The 15,529-nt window shown below is 39.6% G+C and overlaps 1 protein-coding gene across 1 annotated transcript in view; it reads right to left on the reverse strand.

Moving 5' to 3' along the window:
* LOC306884833 (sucrase-isomaltase, intestinal-like) overlaps positions 1-15,529 on the reverse strand; it is an 84,966-nt gene that overhangs the window by 27,578 nt on the left and 41,859 nt on the right. Inside the window, exons 27-34 of the mRNA XM_079441049.1 lie at positions 15,286-15,440; positions 14,945-15,113; positions 14,717-14,813; positions 8,806-8,918; positions 8,576-8,701; positions 8,145-8,276; positions 7,837-7,956; positions 165-227 (exon numbers count right to left, since the gene is read on the reverse strand). Coding sequence (XP_079297175.1) covers positions 165-227; positions 7,837-7,956; positions 8,145-8,276; positions 8,576-8,701; positions 8,806-8,918; positions 14,717-14,813; positions 14,945-15,113; positions 15,286-15,440 — 975 coding nt within the window. The remainder of the gene's footprint in view (positions 1-164; positions 228-7,836; positions 7,957-8,144; positions 8,277-8,575; positions 8,702-8,805; positions 8,919-14,716; positions 14,814-14,944; positions 15,114-15,285; positions 15,441-15,529) is intronic.

Below are 15,529 nucleotides of genomic sequence, written 5' to 3' on the forward strand. Positions count from 1 at the left end.
TCATCTCTCTTGACAGCATTTGCAATTATAGCCCACTGTACTGATGATATATAGGAGAACAAGAGAAAAGATGGCCGGTTCTCTGTTTAAAGAGAGACAGAAAAAGAAAGAAAGCGACATATAGAGAAAGATAATGAAACAGAACAAGAGAGAGAAGCAGATACCTTTACTTGAGTATCCCAGTCCAAAGAATTGTCCACAGTAATATTGGGATAATCAGGCCACACCTACAACACACAGAAACAGCAGCTAAAATCAGTGCTTTCGTCTAAAATTAAAGGATCATTCCTGCTTTCAGTATATGTCCAAATCATCCAGTCAATGAATTCAAACACCATGTTCTCTAATCAAAATGCTCCAAACAAATCTCCAAATCTTTTCAACTAATGTTGCATTCCGGATGAAGTTTCCTGTCTTAACCTCATGTAACTTGGAACTCTGAATTCCGAATTCAGTAATTCAATAGAATTGTGTTTCATTCATCACCAACTTACAGAAGACCTCAAATGAAACTTCTCACTGAAATATGGGTTGACTTATTTGTCTTCTAGTGGTTATTCCAGTTTAGGACTTGCGAAATGCAGCATACAAAAACATGACATCATCTTCTAAGTACCATCAGTTTTGGAGGGAAAACAACAAAACAAACAGCAACACAAAATATTAGCAATGGATCTGATTAATTCAGTGCTGTTTTGTGGCATCATTTGGTTTGTTTCACTATAAAACATCTATCCTGTTTGAGAGAATTATGGAAATTGGTATGATGATATTAAAATAAAAATAATAAATATAGCTGCAAACAGCAATTATCAGGGTTCAAGCGTTTTAAGGCTTTTAAAGCAATGTGCAAACAAATAATGTGCTTTCTTTAGCAACCATGTAAACATGTATATCATATAGGGCAAAGACAACCATTAATGTACAAAGGAAATGTAGTTGTTTTAATGCTTTTTAACAGTTATGGAGCTGGAGCCAAAAGCCTAGGACTAGTTTGCAAAAGTTGCTTTTTGAAATAATCTCCAGTGTTTGATGAAGTTTCGATTGAGGAGTTCTACCATGCGATATGAACATTGTGGGCATGTGCGATACATTATATGAGTTAAACCCATTTTTTATTTTTTCCCCATGTTATAGTGCCTCCAAGTGGCCAGTTACCGAATTGTTTTTCATGTGAGAACACAGAATGAGCTCTTACACATGTGTGCCAAGTTTGGTGAAAATATAATTCCGTTGATGAGATATAGGCATTATAGTAAAACTGGCTCCGTGCACTGCAGACGTTTTGATGCCCCTGGAGACTGTGAATTGCAATGTCAACTTTTTTTTATATTTTGACAATCAGACTCCAGAGAATCTTGCTGCACTGATTTGGTTGCGATCGGGCCAAAACCGGACAAAAAAGGACTAGTTCACAAAAGTAGATTTTTAAATAAAATCTAAAATACCCCAAAAATTCACCAGGCCAACAAGCGAATCTGAGGCATGCATTTTGTCCATCTTAGGCAAACGATTCCAATTAAATAAGGCACTGTGCCTAACGGTATGGGAGTTAAGATCAATTACGTACTTTTGGCCGCTGTAGTGCACCCGTGAGACCAATTGGGGCAAGCCTTGGTGACATTGTAGACTACCAGCCCTGAAATTTCCAAGTCTCTACGACTTACGGTTTGGTCTGCCAGATCAGTTTTACGTGGAGAATGCTGCATCCTGATGCTATCAAACAAGTTTTCTTATAAAAGCAATAGCATGTAATAAACCTCCGGACTGAACCACCCTGCTCCGAGGAGCCTAGTCACGAGCATGGGAGGTGGGAACGCTAACAAGACTCCAAAGACCACGGTTCGAATCCCACTTGGAGCAGGGTGAGTGTAACGGAGGCCAGCTAGTGTGAGCTGTGTAGGTAAACCTCACTCCTTTGATCTCTAAAGGCACGCTAGGCTCTGTGGTCTTTAGTGTCTTTATTAGAACACCTGCCACCATGCTGACCCAGGTTCGAGTCCTGCTTGGAGCAGAGTGGTTAGGACCAGAGGGGTTCTACAAACTTTCTTTATTTTCATCCTATCAGCCATTTACTGTTGTGTACTGTAGATAATCATATTATACTCAAATCACAACACAAGCAAACAGATGTTTTAAAAGCTACAGAGTTTGAGGTACAGAAGAACATGAAGGACCCCAAACTTGTGCCGCAGAGCAGAGAAAAATATAGTCAAAAAAACTCAGAATCAATATACAATTTTTTTTTGGGGCAAAAAAAAGTAAGTGAACTATTTTCGGTTTCCTGGTTTTCTGCTTAAATTGGTCATGAAATGTGATCTGATCTTTACCAAAGTCACAAATATCAACAAAGACAATATTTCTAAGCTAATAAAACAGTCATGAATTTTCATGTCTTTACTGAACAAACTCATTAAACACACAAATTGATGGTGGAAAAAGTAAGTGAAACAATGCTTTAATAACTGGTTGAACCACCTTTGGCAACAATAACCTCAAGCAAATGCTTCCTGTAGCTGTGAATTAGCCCTGCCACATATCCAGGAGTCATTTTGGACCCATTTTCCTTACAGAACTGCTTCAATTCACTCACATTCTTATGTGTGAATATCTCTCTTGAGGTCATTCCACAGATTCTCTATTGGTTGAGATCTGGGCTTTGACTCCAAGAAGTGGACTTTATGTCTCAGAAGCCATTGTGTAGTAGAATTACTTTGATGATTAGGGTCATTATCCTGCTGCATCTCCCAGCTTCTTCTGAGCTTCAGAGCCACATTGAGATTATCCTGTAGATATCGTGATAAATTTGGGAATTTTCCCCTCCACCATGGCAAGCGGTTCAGGTCCAGAGGAAGCAAAGGAGCCCCAAATCCCTGTTATTTTAGGGTTCTTTTTCACCTCGTTGAACATTCTGCAGTGAGCCTTTTGGAGCCTTGGGTGGGTGTCCACTTCTATGGAGAGTAGCCACAGTACCATATCATCTCCATTTATAGACAATTTGTCTGACAGTGGACTGATGAATATCTGAAGATTTGAGGTTACTCTGTAACCCTTTCCAGCTACATGTATATGAACAACTCTTGATCGACGTAGGTCTTCTGAAATCTCTTTTTACGAGGCATGGCTCACATCAGCTAACGCTGCTTGTGAACAGAGTTAATTTTGTCGACGAAGACGACGACAAAAAATATTTGTCAACGAACCTTTTTTTCTGTGACTAAGACGAGACGTTGGCTACCAAAATGCGAACTAGCGACCTGGAACAATGGCCTCAGCACCCGAAGGGTTAGGGAGCGGGTGACCAGACGTCCCGTTTTTCCCAGGAGTCACAATTCGTTGTCGATTAACTTAAAGTTAATGAAGGCGCGACAGGTAGAATCGCGCTGATAGAAGTGCTCTCTCTCGCGTGTGCACGCTCCACTTCTTCAGTTCTCAGACAGAGCGCGATCAGTTCTCAGCACTCAAATACACACACAGCAGTCCAAATGTCTATCGTGTAGAATCAGAGTATCTCATGTAAATACAGTCGGTTATGACTTAAGTGAGCGTAAACAGGTCGGTGAAAACTGATTGTGTGTCAGTATTACATGCATACCTTCTGTCTTAAACGGACAGCATTCCTAATAATCTGTGTCATAAATGTTAACCGACAAAGGATGTTAAATAAATGTATGCTAGTTATGAAGATGGCGCCGGTGAGATCGGCTGCCGTCGCGACTGCTCCGACCAAACTTTGTCTTCTTTTGTTATTTTTTCGTATTGTTAACTATAAACACCGGTTTCTTTTTGTAAGATGGCCATTCTTACATACGACAGGGCCACTCTTATTTCTATTGGTGCACAATGCACTAACCTTTCGCCGTTTTTGAACCCGGACCCATCCTGGCCAAGCGAGATCCTGAGGAGGACGCGACCCGTACCGGCGTCCTCGAGGGAAACGAGCCGGCGTCAGGAACAGGCTGAGGGCACGCGCACACCGCGCTCCCTTACCAAGTGTCCTGCTCGCCAATGTCCAGTCGCTGGATAACAAACTCGATGACCTCAGGGCAAGAGTCAGGTTCCAGAGGGACATTCGGGACTGCAACCTTCTCTGCTTCACCGAGACATGGCTGAACCCAGCGGTACCAGACCACGCCATCCAGCCGGCCGAGTTCTTCTCGTTTTACCGCATGGACAGAACGCTGGACTCGGGGAAGACTAGGGGAGGTGGAGTATGTCTGATGGTTAACAAACACTGGTGCGACAGCGCGAGCATTGTACCCCTCTCACGCTCCTGCACACCGAATCTTGAACTTCTGACCATCAAATGTCGCCCTTTTTATCTCCCTCGGGAATTTAGCTCGGTCATCGTCAGTGCCGTTTATATTCCACCTCAAGCGGACACGGACACTGCGATATGGGATTTACATGAAACACTACACCTTCACCAGACACAGCACCGGGACGCCGCATTCATTGTTTTGGGAGATTTCAACAGTGCCAACCTCAAGTGTGCACTGCCGAACTTCCATCAGCACATCAGCTGTCCCACCAGGGGCGAAAGGACATTAGATCACTGTTACACCCCATACAAGAACAGCTACAAGGCACAGTCACAACCACCGTTTGGGAAATCGGACCACGCCGCCATCTTCCTCATGCCTGTTTACAAACAGAGGCTGAAACAGGAAGCCCCGGTGCAGAGGGAGGTCCAACGCTGGACGGACCAATCGGTGGCCGCTCTGCAGGACACGCTAGATGACGCAGACTGGGACATGTTCCGGCGCAGCTCTGATGACGTCAGCTTGTTTACGGAAGCGGTTGTGGGATTTATAGAGAAACTAATGGATGATACGGTGCAGAAAACCATCATCAGGACGTTTCCCAACCAGAAGCCGTGGGTGGATAAAACCATCCGCGACGCCCTGAGATCCCGCTCCGCTGCCTACAACACAGGGCTCATCACCGGGAACATGGATGACTACAAGGCTGCATCTTACAGCGTGCGCAGATCGGTGAAGGAGGCGAAGCAGCGCTACGGGAGGAAACTAGAGTCGCAATTCCAACATGGCGGCTCTAGGAGCCTGTGGCAGGGACTTAGAACCATCACGGACTATAAAACACCACCCTCCAGATCGGGGAATGCGGACGCTTCTCTGGCTGACGAGCTGAACACTTTTTATGCTCGCTTCGAGGCTGCAGCTAATCACGCTAGCGGCGCTAGCAGTGTTAACTGCATGCACGCTGAGGAAGCCGGTGAGGACAACGTGTTCACCATCACGGAGCATGACGTGAGGAGGGCATTCAGGAGAGTGAACATCAGGAAGGCAGCAGGACCAGATGGCATCACAGGTCGGGTTCTGAAGGCCTGCGCTGACCAGCTAGCACCGGTTCACCGAGATCTTCAACCTCTCCCTGGAACAGTCCACAGTCCCCTCATGCTTTAAGCAGTCCACCATTGTTCCTGTCCCCAAGAAACCGCAGCCCACCTGCCTAAACGACTATCGCCCTGTAGCCCTCACATCAGTGGTGATGAAGTGCTTTGAGAGACTGGTCAGAGACTTCATCATTGCATCACTACCAGACACACTGGATCCACTACAGTTTGCATACAGGCATAACCGCTCCACGGAGGATGCCATCTCACACCTCCTCCACACCACAACAAGTCACCTGGACTGCAGAAAAGGGAATTATGTAAAAATGCTGTTTGTGGACTACAGTTCAGCGTTTAACACCATAATTCCCTCCACACTCACCTCCAAGTTGGAGGTCCTTGGTCTCAGCACATACTTGTGCCAATGGATCTCCAGCTTCCTGAAGGACAGACAGCAAGCCGTACGGATGGGTAAACACACCTCATCCTCCATCACCCTAAGTACTGGAGCCCCTCAAGGTTGTGTTCTGAGCCCCCTGCTGTACTCACTGTACACTTATGACTGTGTGGCCACTTCCAACTCCACCACCATCATCAAGTTTGCTGATGACACTGTTGTGTTGGGCCTGATCTCAGACAACGACGAGACGGCCTACATACAGGAGATTAAGAACCTGGAGAGTTGGTGCCAGGTGAATAGTCTACACCTGAACATCAGCAAAACTAAGGAGCTGATAGTGGACTTCAGTACGAAGCAGGAGCGGTCATACCAGCCGATCACGATCAGAGGGACTCCAGTGGAGAGAGTGGACAGCTTCAGATACCTGGGTGTTCACATCACGCAGGACTTGACTTGGTCCTGTCATACCAGCACCCTGGTGAAGAAGGCCAGGCAGCGTCTGTACCATCTGAGACGCTTAAGGGACTTTAGACTTCCCTCTCGGGTGCTTAAGACTTTTTACACCTGCACCATCGAGAGCGTCCTGACGGGCAGCATCACTTCCTGGTTCGGGAACTGCACTATGCAGGACAGACGAGCCCTCCAGAGGGTGGTGCGTTCAGCGGAACGTACCATTCACACCGAGCTCCCTAACCTGCAGGACATCTACAGCAAGCGGTGCCTGACCAGGGCCAGGAAGATAGTGAAGGACCTCAGCCATCCCAACAATGGACTCTTTTCTCTGCTGCGTTCAGGGAGACGCTTCCGCTCCATGAAGGCGAACACAGAGAGAATGAGGAGGAGCTTCTTCCCGCAGGCCATTCGGAGTCTTAACCACTCTCCACTCTAATCACATCACCCCATACTTCCACTTTGCACATTTTCAAATACAATCTGCACTAATTTGTAGAAGGGTTACGTAGGGATAATGAGTGGGACTTACATACCATTGTCTTTGTCTTTAGTATTCCTTTTACTCACTTATACACTTTACTGCACTGCACAGCACACGGACACTTTATCACTGACATACACTTTACTTTTTATAGAATCTATATAGAATCATTCTATTTTTATTCTTCATATCTATTTTTATTCTCATATCTATTTGTTATTTTATTTTATTGCTAGTTTATTTCTGTATATATGTTTACTGTACTTTTTCTATTTGTATTTTTGTAAACTTGAGGTTTTTCTTAATTTTGTTGGACAATTTGTTGGACAGTCGTACAATACATTTCACTACATGTCGTACTATGTATGTATATGTATGTGACAAATAAAATTTGAATTTGAATTAAGTCAACCTACTGTATCTGAAAAATTTGTTTAATTTGTATCTCTACAAAAAAATTATTTTCGAAATTCAATCCTTGATTCAAATTTCTCATAACTAAGCTTAATTGATTTGGTCTAAAGAGAGAAGAATTAATGACTATTTTTGTTTGAATACTACATATAAAATAGCTGCCAAAATAAATGTTGGTAACCGCAGTTTGACTAAAAGTAATGACTAAAAGTTGACAAAAATGCAATGACTTTTCGTCGACTAAAACTAGACTAAAACTATGAAAGACTCAAATGACTAAAATGTGACATAAATCTTGAGACGAAAATGCTTAATAGTCTTAGAGACTAAGACTAAATCAAAAATGCCTGCCAAAATTAGCACTGCTTGTAAATACACACTGACACTGTTTGGGTGTTTATATAAGTCAATTTAGCTCTAAATCACACCTTTATTCTCTAGATTGGACTCCTGGTTTTCTAACACCTGACTCCAACTGGCATTTAGTGATAGCATAAGCCTAGTGTTTCACTTACTATTTCCACCATCACTTTGTATGTTTAATGGGTATGTTCAATAAAGACATGAAAGACGATGACTGTTTGTGTTTTATAAAATTTTTGATAATCAATTTTGTGACTTAAGTGAAAATCAAATCAAATTTCATGACCAATTTATGCAGAAAACCAGAAAATTGAATTGAGTCACTTATTTTTTTCTTGTAACTGTATGTTCTTCTTGTGGTTGTCATACCTTTCCCCACACAATGTCATTGCTGAGCTCGGGAGGCCATTTGATGAAAATGTCTTTTTCAATCCCGGTATCAAATGCAGGGTAGGAGCCTTTCGTCTCATTGGCTGCTATAGCCGGGTCCTGAAGCACACAAACAAATAAAGCATGTCGTTTTGGTACAGAATACATTTAACTGCATGATTTTAGACAGAATAAGAACAGCATACTGTACATCGATCTATATGTATAAACTCTGTTTACATTACAACATCTAATAGCATTTTATGGAAACAACTTAGTTTTTCCAAGTAATAGAGAATTGTTCGGACCAAAATGAAGATGAAGCGCATCCCCTCAGCCCTCATGTTATCCACCAGAGCAGGCAGTCCCTTGAAGTTCACATTGTCCAGCGTAAAGTCCATCTGCCTCTCCATATAGTCAATATCTGCATATTGAACATCCTTTGAGGGATCAAAGGTCAAATATTATGATCATTGAACCTAAATGTGTAGTCCCAAGGTGATTGGGTAATTTAGTGAAACTTAGCAATGCTTTGGTTTGAAATATTTAATTCTGCAGATGCTGGGAACACGATGGTAGGATCTTGTGAGTGGTTGCTATGCAATCGCTAGGTGGTTAATTACAGGCCCAAGTCAAAATTCCATGTAATATTTTCACAATTTGATGGTGTGCTTGTCAAATATCTAAAAAAATGTTGAGACTGAAAAACACATGCACACTAAATGATGAGATTGCTTACATAAGGAATTTGAGCAGCTTTCATGTCTCTGTAAAGATCTGCGATCTCTGCATCGTTGGAGTAGCCGTAACGACAAAGTTGGAACCCAAGCGACCAATAGGCTGGAAGAACTGGGCGACCGATCATCTGTCAAACAAAATGCACAAACCAAGAGAAAGTCATTTTATATTTAATGCAAATGCATTTTAAAACATAAATATTCAAGTGGCTTAAGAGAATCTAATGGTCACCTCAGTGTACTGCTGAACCACAGCTTCTGGAGTGGGTCCCATCACCATGTAGAAGTCCAGGATTCCTCCGATGGTGCGGTAGGTCAGAGCTGGAGTAGGCAGGAAGGTCACATCTAAAAGAGCAAAGCACGAAAAAAAAGAGAAAACAATGACAACATCCCTGTGACTCAATGTGTCACCTCAGCTTTTCTTTTCTTTGCTTTTCTTTTATTTTCTTCACCTGCACTTACAGTCTCTTAACTGCAATAATTAGTGGATATTTATGTCAGACAACATTAATATTCCAGAGCAGAATGGCCACAGTTTACGATAACCTTTACATTAGATAAAATCAAAACTGGAATTTTGTGATTTTAAGTTCACAATTATTAGTGTTACAGGTTACAATTCATCCCTAAATCCAAATATAAAAATGTGCAATGTGCAATAGTTTTTATACATGAAATGGATTTTAAATATAAAACAGGTTATTTACTAATATAAACAAATATGCTCAAATGGCAATTTTAACATGAATAAATTATTTTTGTATTTATTGCATTTACTGCTGAAATTCTCATTTCCACAACTTAGGTATCATTACCACAACATGTATAAAATACATGTATGTATTTTAATATAAAATATAAACTAGAAAAAGTATTAGGTAAATTGCAATTGTCATTGTGGAAATTATTATACATTACTGACACTCTATTCTCCAATTTGATACTGTTAAATGCTTTGACACCATCTGTATTGTTAAAAGCGCTATATAAATAAAGCTGACTTCACTTGACTTGGAAATGACAGAAAAAAAGTCAAAATCAAATAAAAATGTTAATTATATATATGGTTGAAGTCAAACGTTTACATATTCCTTTCAGAATCTGCAAAATGTTAATTATTTTACCAAAATAAGAGGGATCATACAAAATGCATGTTATTGTTTATTTAGTACTGACCTGAATAAGATATTTCACATAAACGATGTTTACATATAGTCCACAAGCTGCTGTTCTTCAGAAAAATCCTTCAGCTCCCACAAAGTTTTAACGCCCCGGCTCTTAATGCATGCTTTTTCCTTCTGGAGCATCAGAGTGTTTGAATCTTCTGTAATAGCTGCATATGAGTCCCTCAGTTGTCCTCAGTGTGGAAAGATGGATCTCAAAATCATACAGTCATAGTTGGAAAGGGTCCAAATACACAAAAATGCTGGAAAACCAAAGAATTTGTGGGAGCTGAAGGATTTTTCTGAAGAACAGCAGGCAGTTTAACTGTTCAGGACAAACAAGGCACTCATGAACAACTATCACTAAACTAAATACACAGCTGTGGATCATTCAGGTAACAACAGTGTTAAGAATCAAGGGGGTGTAAACTTTTGAACGGGGTCATTTTTATAAATTCAACTATTATTTTCTCTTGTGGACTATTTTTTTTTTTTAAATGAGCTAATTTACTAGATGGATATATACATATCCATGGTCTCAAAATAGTTGGGACGGGGACATGTTTACCATGGTGTAGCATCTCCTCTTCTTTTCAAAACAGTTAAAATTGCTTAATAGGCTTTCTATAGCCTTTACTTATACAAAATATAATTTATTATTTCTTAAAAGCTTGTACATTTGTATGCACATGTACAAATTTAATCTAATAAAAGGTTCGAAAATGTTAACCATCTCCCTAAATTATATGGACAATATTACAGAAAACTGTGGAATATAATTATAATAAATCATATTTAAACTAAATCATTTTCTTTTACAACTCTTAAGTAATTGGCTTGTAATATATTCATTTTGAAAGTGTCTTATTTGCTTTTGTCCACAAAAAAGCTGTCAACTAGACTAGTTTAAACCAGCAAAACGTCTAAGGCTGGTTTAAGGTCGGCCTTAGTCTCCAAAAAGACCATTTTGCCCCAATTGGACGAGTGACTTCAGTTCTAGGTTACACTTTATTTTGATAGTCAACTTTAGACAATCTACTAACTATAAGTGACTTTGTAACTACATGTCAACTACTTCTCACTAATTTCATTTATTTATTTCATTTTTTCATTTATGTATATAGGGACAGTAAAATAGTCAAAGACTGGAAAAAATGCACTGCACATAGAGATTATAGCAGGTGCTAATTTGCATCTCATGTCCCTAGACAGGCTTTTCTAAAAAACAAAAACAAAAAAGTAACGTAACAAACTCTTCATAAAAAAACCTCACATTGCAAACAAAATATAAAACAAACATGCACCTAGTTTTATAAACTCTTCCAATTTTAATAATGAACTAGTTCAGAACCAAATAAAAATGTAAATATGCCTACAAGTCTGGTTTAATTTGAGCCAACGCTTAACCTTCAATGTAAAAGATTTCATCATGTATCACTTTAAATTAATTTGGCAACATATTCCAAAGTTGAGATCCCTTCACAGAGAAAGCTCTATGCCCTTGTGATGTTCTGCAAAACCCAGTCCTACAGTTTCCAACCTCTGGACTCCTAGTGGTTCGGCCTGTGTCATCATGTCTCTTTACCAAATTACATAAAACAGAAGGTGCCTCATTACGCAAACATTTAAAAATCTATTTCACATATGATACATTTTTTAAATTCGTAAAATGAAGCATATGCCATTTCTTTCAAGTATGACAATGATGCCATTGATTTGTGTTTTTTGTCCATTATTTTTAAAGCCCAATTACAACATCATTTACTTCCTCTATTTCTTTGTTAAATACCCTGATTTGTATTTTTTTGTTTTCTTTCTATTATAAAAACACATAAAAACAGTTTTCTTAACATTTAATGTAAGATTATTTTCCTGGAGCCATTTGGGTTAACGGATGTATCATCAAGGAGCTATATGTTTTAATAAAATTAATATCTAAATTAAAAAATATTCTTTGCCATTGAATTTGGTATATTTTTGATAATGCCACTTCTTTTATTTTCCTCAATCTCCTTAACACAAAATGAAGTTAATGAATTTAATGCCTCCACCTCCACCCTATTTTCTAATGCAGTTAATTTGAGTAGACTGTTAGGGTAGGTTTAGGGTTAGTAGAATAATTTGACATATACTTTACATTACATTTACATTACATTTAGTCATTTAGCAGATGCTTTATCTAAAGTAACTTACAAATGAGGACAATAGAAGCAATCAAAATCAACAAAACAACAATGATATGCAAACCCTATAACAAGTTTTTTTTTTGTTTTTGTTTTTTGTTTTTAATTATATAATAAATAAAAAGACATCCAATAGATAGAATACAAAAAAGATTATAAAAGCTAGTGTTAGTTTTTTTTTTGTTTTTTTAAAGAATAGAATCAGAATAGAGAGTGCTAGAGTTAGAGGGTCAAGTAAAGATGGAAGAGATGAGTTTTTAGCCGTTTCTTGAAGATGGCTGAGGATTCAGCTGCTCAGATTGAGTTGGGCAGGTCATCACCAGGAGGGAACGATTAATGAAAAAGTCAGTGAAAGTGATTTTGTGCCTCTTTGGGATGAACAATAATATGTCATTCACTTGCAGAATGCACTTCTAGAGGCACATAAGTCTGGAATAATGAATTTAGGTAAAGGGGTGAAGAGCCAGTGCTGGTAGGCAAACATTAATGCCTTGAATTTAATGCGAGCAGCTATTGATAGCCAGTGCAAACTGATGAACAGAGGTGTGACGTGCTTTCTTTTCGGCTCATTAAAGATTAATCTTGCAGCTGCATTCTGGATTAATTGTAGAGGTTTGATAGAACTGGCTGGAAGACTTCCCAAGAGTGCATTGCAATAGTCAAGTCTGGACAGAACAAGAGCCTGAACAAAGAGTTGTGAAGAAACAGTCTGATCTTCTTGATGTTAAATAAAGTATATCTTCAGAACGGGGCAGTTTTAGCAATGTGGTCTGAGAAAGTCAGCTGATCAATCATACCTCCAAGGTTTCTGGCTGTTTTTGAAGGAGAAGTTTCAAAGTTTCTTTTGCAAATACTTGCAAAGTTTCCCAAACTAAGTATGTTGTGGACCCATCAAAATAAAGTGTTAGAAGATATGAAGCAGACAGTCTACTAATACTCTAATGACTGCTAGTTGACATGGAGTTGCAAAGTTACTTACTGTTAGTAGAATGTCTAAAGTGGACTATCAAAATAAAGTGTTACCCAGTTCTATGAAGCCTTTACAATTAAAGGTGGGGTAAGCGATTTATGGTAGCTAATGTTGATATTTGAAATCACCAAAACAAACACGTCCCTACCCCAAAAGGGTCTCACCCACTGATCTATATATAATGACTGGATCGCTCATTGCATTCTAAACTGCAGACAGGCAGTGAAGTCACCGGAAGTGTTCGATCCGCCATCTCACTATTCCCTACCAGTCTGGCAGAGAGCACCATTGAGTCACATGCAAACCACTGATCTAAAATCACCTGATTTGAAGCGAATCAGTCACACGGGATTAGTTTTTATGTTTTTATGTTTGTGTATGTAAATAAATTTTTACTTCAGATGTTATCTGCAATGTTTATGGCCTTTTTGGGCAGGATAAGCGATATATTTAAATTGTTTAGGTGGGTCTGTCTGCTGCGCACTGCCGACACAGGTAACTGATCCAACACAAAATATAACCTATTTCTTTGTGTACATAATTATTCCGGAATTATTAAAGATGAACGTATTAGTATCAGAAATTTATTTGAATGTACAATGAATAATACAATAGCCTCTGTTTCTATATTGCTCTGTTGTACTGAAATGAAAAGCTAAACTTACCATGCATCATCTTGAAATAAAGCTTTAACGGAATCATTGTTGAAACATTTGCAGTTAGCCTACTATATGAATAAAAACACTAACAAAATTACATAAACAATGATTAACTGTACAAGGTGAATAAGGTATATGTGTTTACAAAGCATAAATCTTTCTTCAGATTTCAGAATGAGCACTTTGTCATTTGTTATATATATGTTGAGGATCTTGTCCATCTGATGTTCATCATATTCATCTGATATAACTGTAATGAATGTAACTTTTTAATAAGCAGGGGAAATTCCTGACATTAAAAAATAACCATTTACATGCCTAGGGTTGTTTGCATTGTAAGAATGTACAGGGATACTTCAGATTTAAAAACGCTGACGTGTTACGCGACAAATTTCCAACAGAAAACTGCTGCCGTGTTCTATTTATGACGTGCTGACATAAATTTCAAATGATTTTCAACGGTCGCGTCCAATGTAGGCAGACTTTAGCTGTTGCGGTGCGTCACGTCCGGTGTTACTCACCTATCGAGAAGAAACAAAGAAACTTCGGTGTCCGATCGCAGGCCTTCCACTCCTTGAGTTCTCTCCAGCACTGGAAAGCTGATCCGATATTTACATGGGTCCTACTTCTTGCCTTATCGTTCTACAGACATTTTCTTATTTTGTTTTTATCTCTATCTTTCTGCAATGAACGCTCTCTCCTCCACATCATGAGTAGACACGCCACTTACTGCTTATTGGCTACAAGTTTGTTTTGGTACTCGGCCCCGACTCAGTTTTCTAAAGTATTTTTGAAAAATTACATACCCCACATTTAATCAAGAATGCGGCAGCAAGATAAATTTTTAATGAGCTGAAAAAAAATGCATGTCACACCTCTGTTTATCAATTTGCACTGGCTGCAAATAGTCGCTAGCATAAAATTCAAGCAAAAGCAAAAAAGGACTCTAACACTAGCTTGCTCTATTCTTTTCTTCTATTCTATCTACAACCTTGCTACATGTACTGTGTTAGGCTAACTAAGACTTGTCATACCATTTGCATATCATTGCTCTTTTGTTGATTTTGATTGTTTCCATTGTCCTCCTTTGTAAGTCACTTTGGATAAAAGCGTCTGCTAAATGACTAAATGTAAATGTAATGTAAATGAGTGAGTGTGGTTTACTCACCCATGGCATTGCTGTTGAGCAGGAGGACGCCGTGAGCATTTTTTGATTTCTCCAGACCCATGTAGAAGGGATGGTGTCCATAACTGTTCAGCTTATACTACAGATGGGGGAAATGGATTTGAGTCTGAGTTTGTGATGCAATTCTTTAGTTGTCCAGATACTGTGAAGTTCAAATGGCATATCACACAGGAAGGCTTGTAAAACATCACCAGTGGTTGTGCCACTCACCCCTGGAGGCTGGTCTTTGGCAAACAGGCCATATTTGTGATAGTTGAGGTCATGTTTGTAGCTGGGGTGCTCTGTTTCACCAACACCATAGACATAGCTTGAGGGGAGGAGCGTGGAGATCTCAAGGAGCTGATCGGAGAATGTGAACCCTGGGACGGCAGAGTCCCATCTAGAGAAAATAATACGATTTAACAAAACATTGAGAACACCTCTGACTTCCTTTCATGAACAACGCAAACTGTGCTTTTATAGTCCTAAAACAGTGGAAACTACAGTCAAACTATCACAAAAAAACCTCTCTGGACTCCATGTTACCAGAGTAATTCAGCTATACTTCTCACATGATTTCTTCTGTGCCCTTTCTGATGACTTGGATCCCGAAAGGCTTGTTGTTGATCTGAACCCTGTACAGTCTGTTGTTTTCCTCTGTCTCTGGCGTGGCGGGCAGGTCAAGGGGGACGGGGACCTCGTAGCGTGCATTGCTTGGGTCAAAGATCTATTTAAAGAAGACCAAAATCAATCTTAAACTCAATCTTAAATGTATTAATTATCCAAAGCGACTTACATTGCATTTAAGGTATACTT

This window comes from Barbus barbus, assembly GCF_936440315.1.
Source record: "Barbus barbus genome assembly, chromosome: 19".
NCBI classification, from domain to species: Eukaryota; Metazoa; Chordata; class Actinopteri; order Cypriniformes; family Cyprinidae; genus Barbus; species Barbus barbus.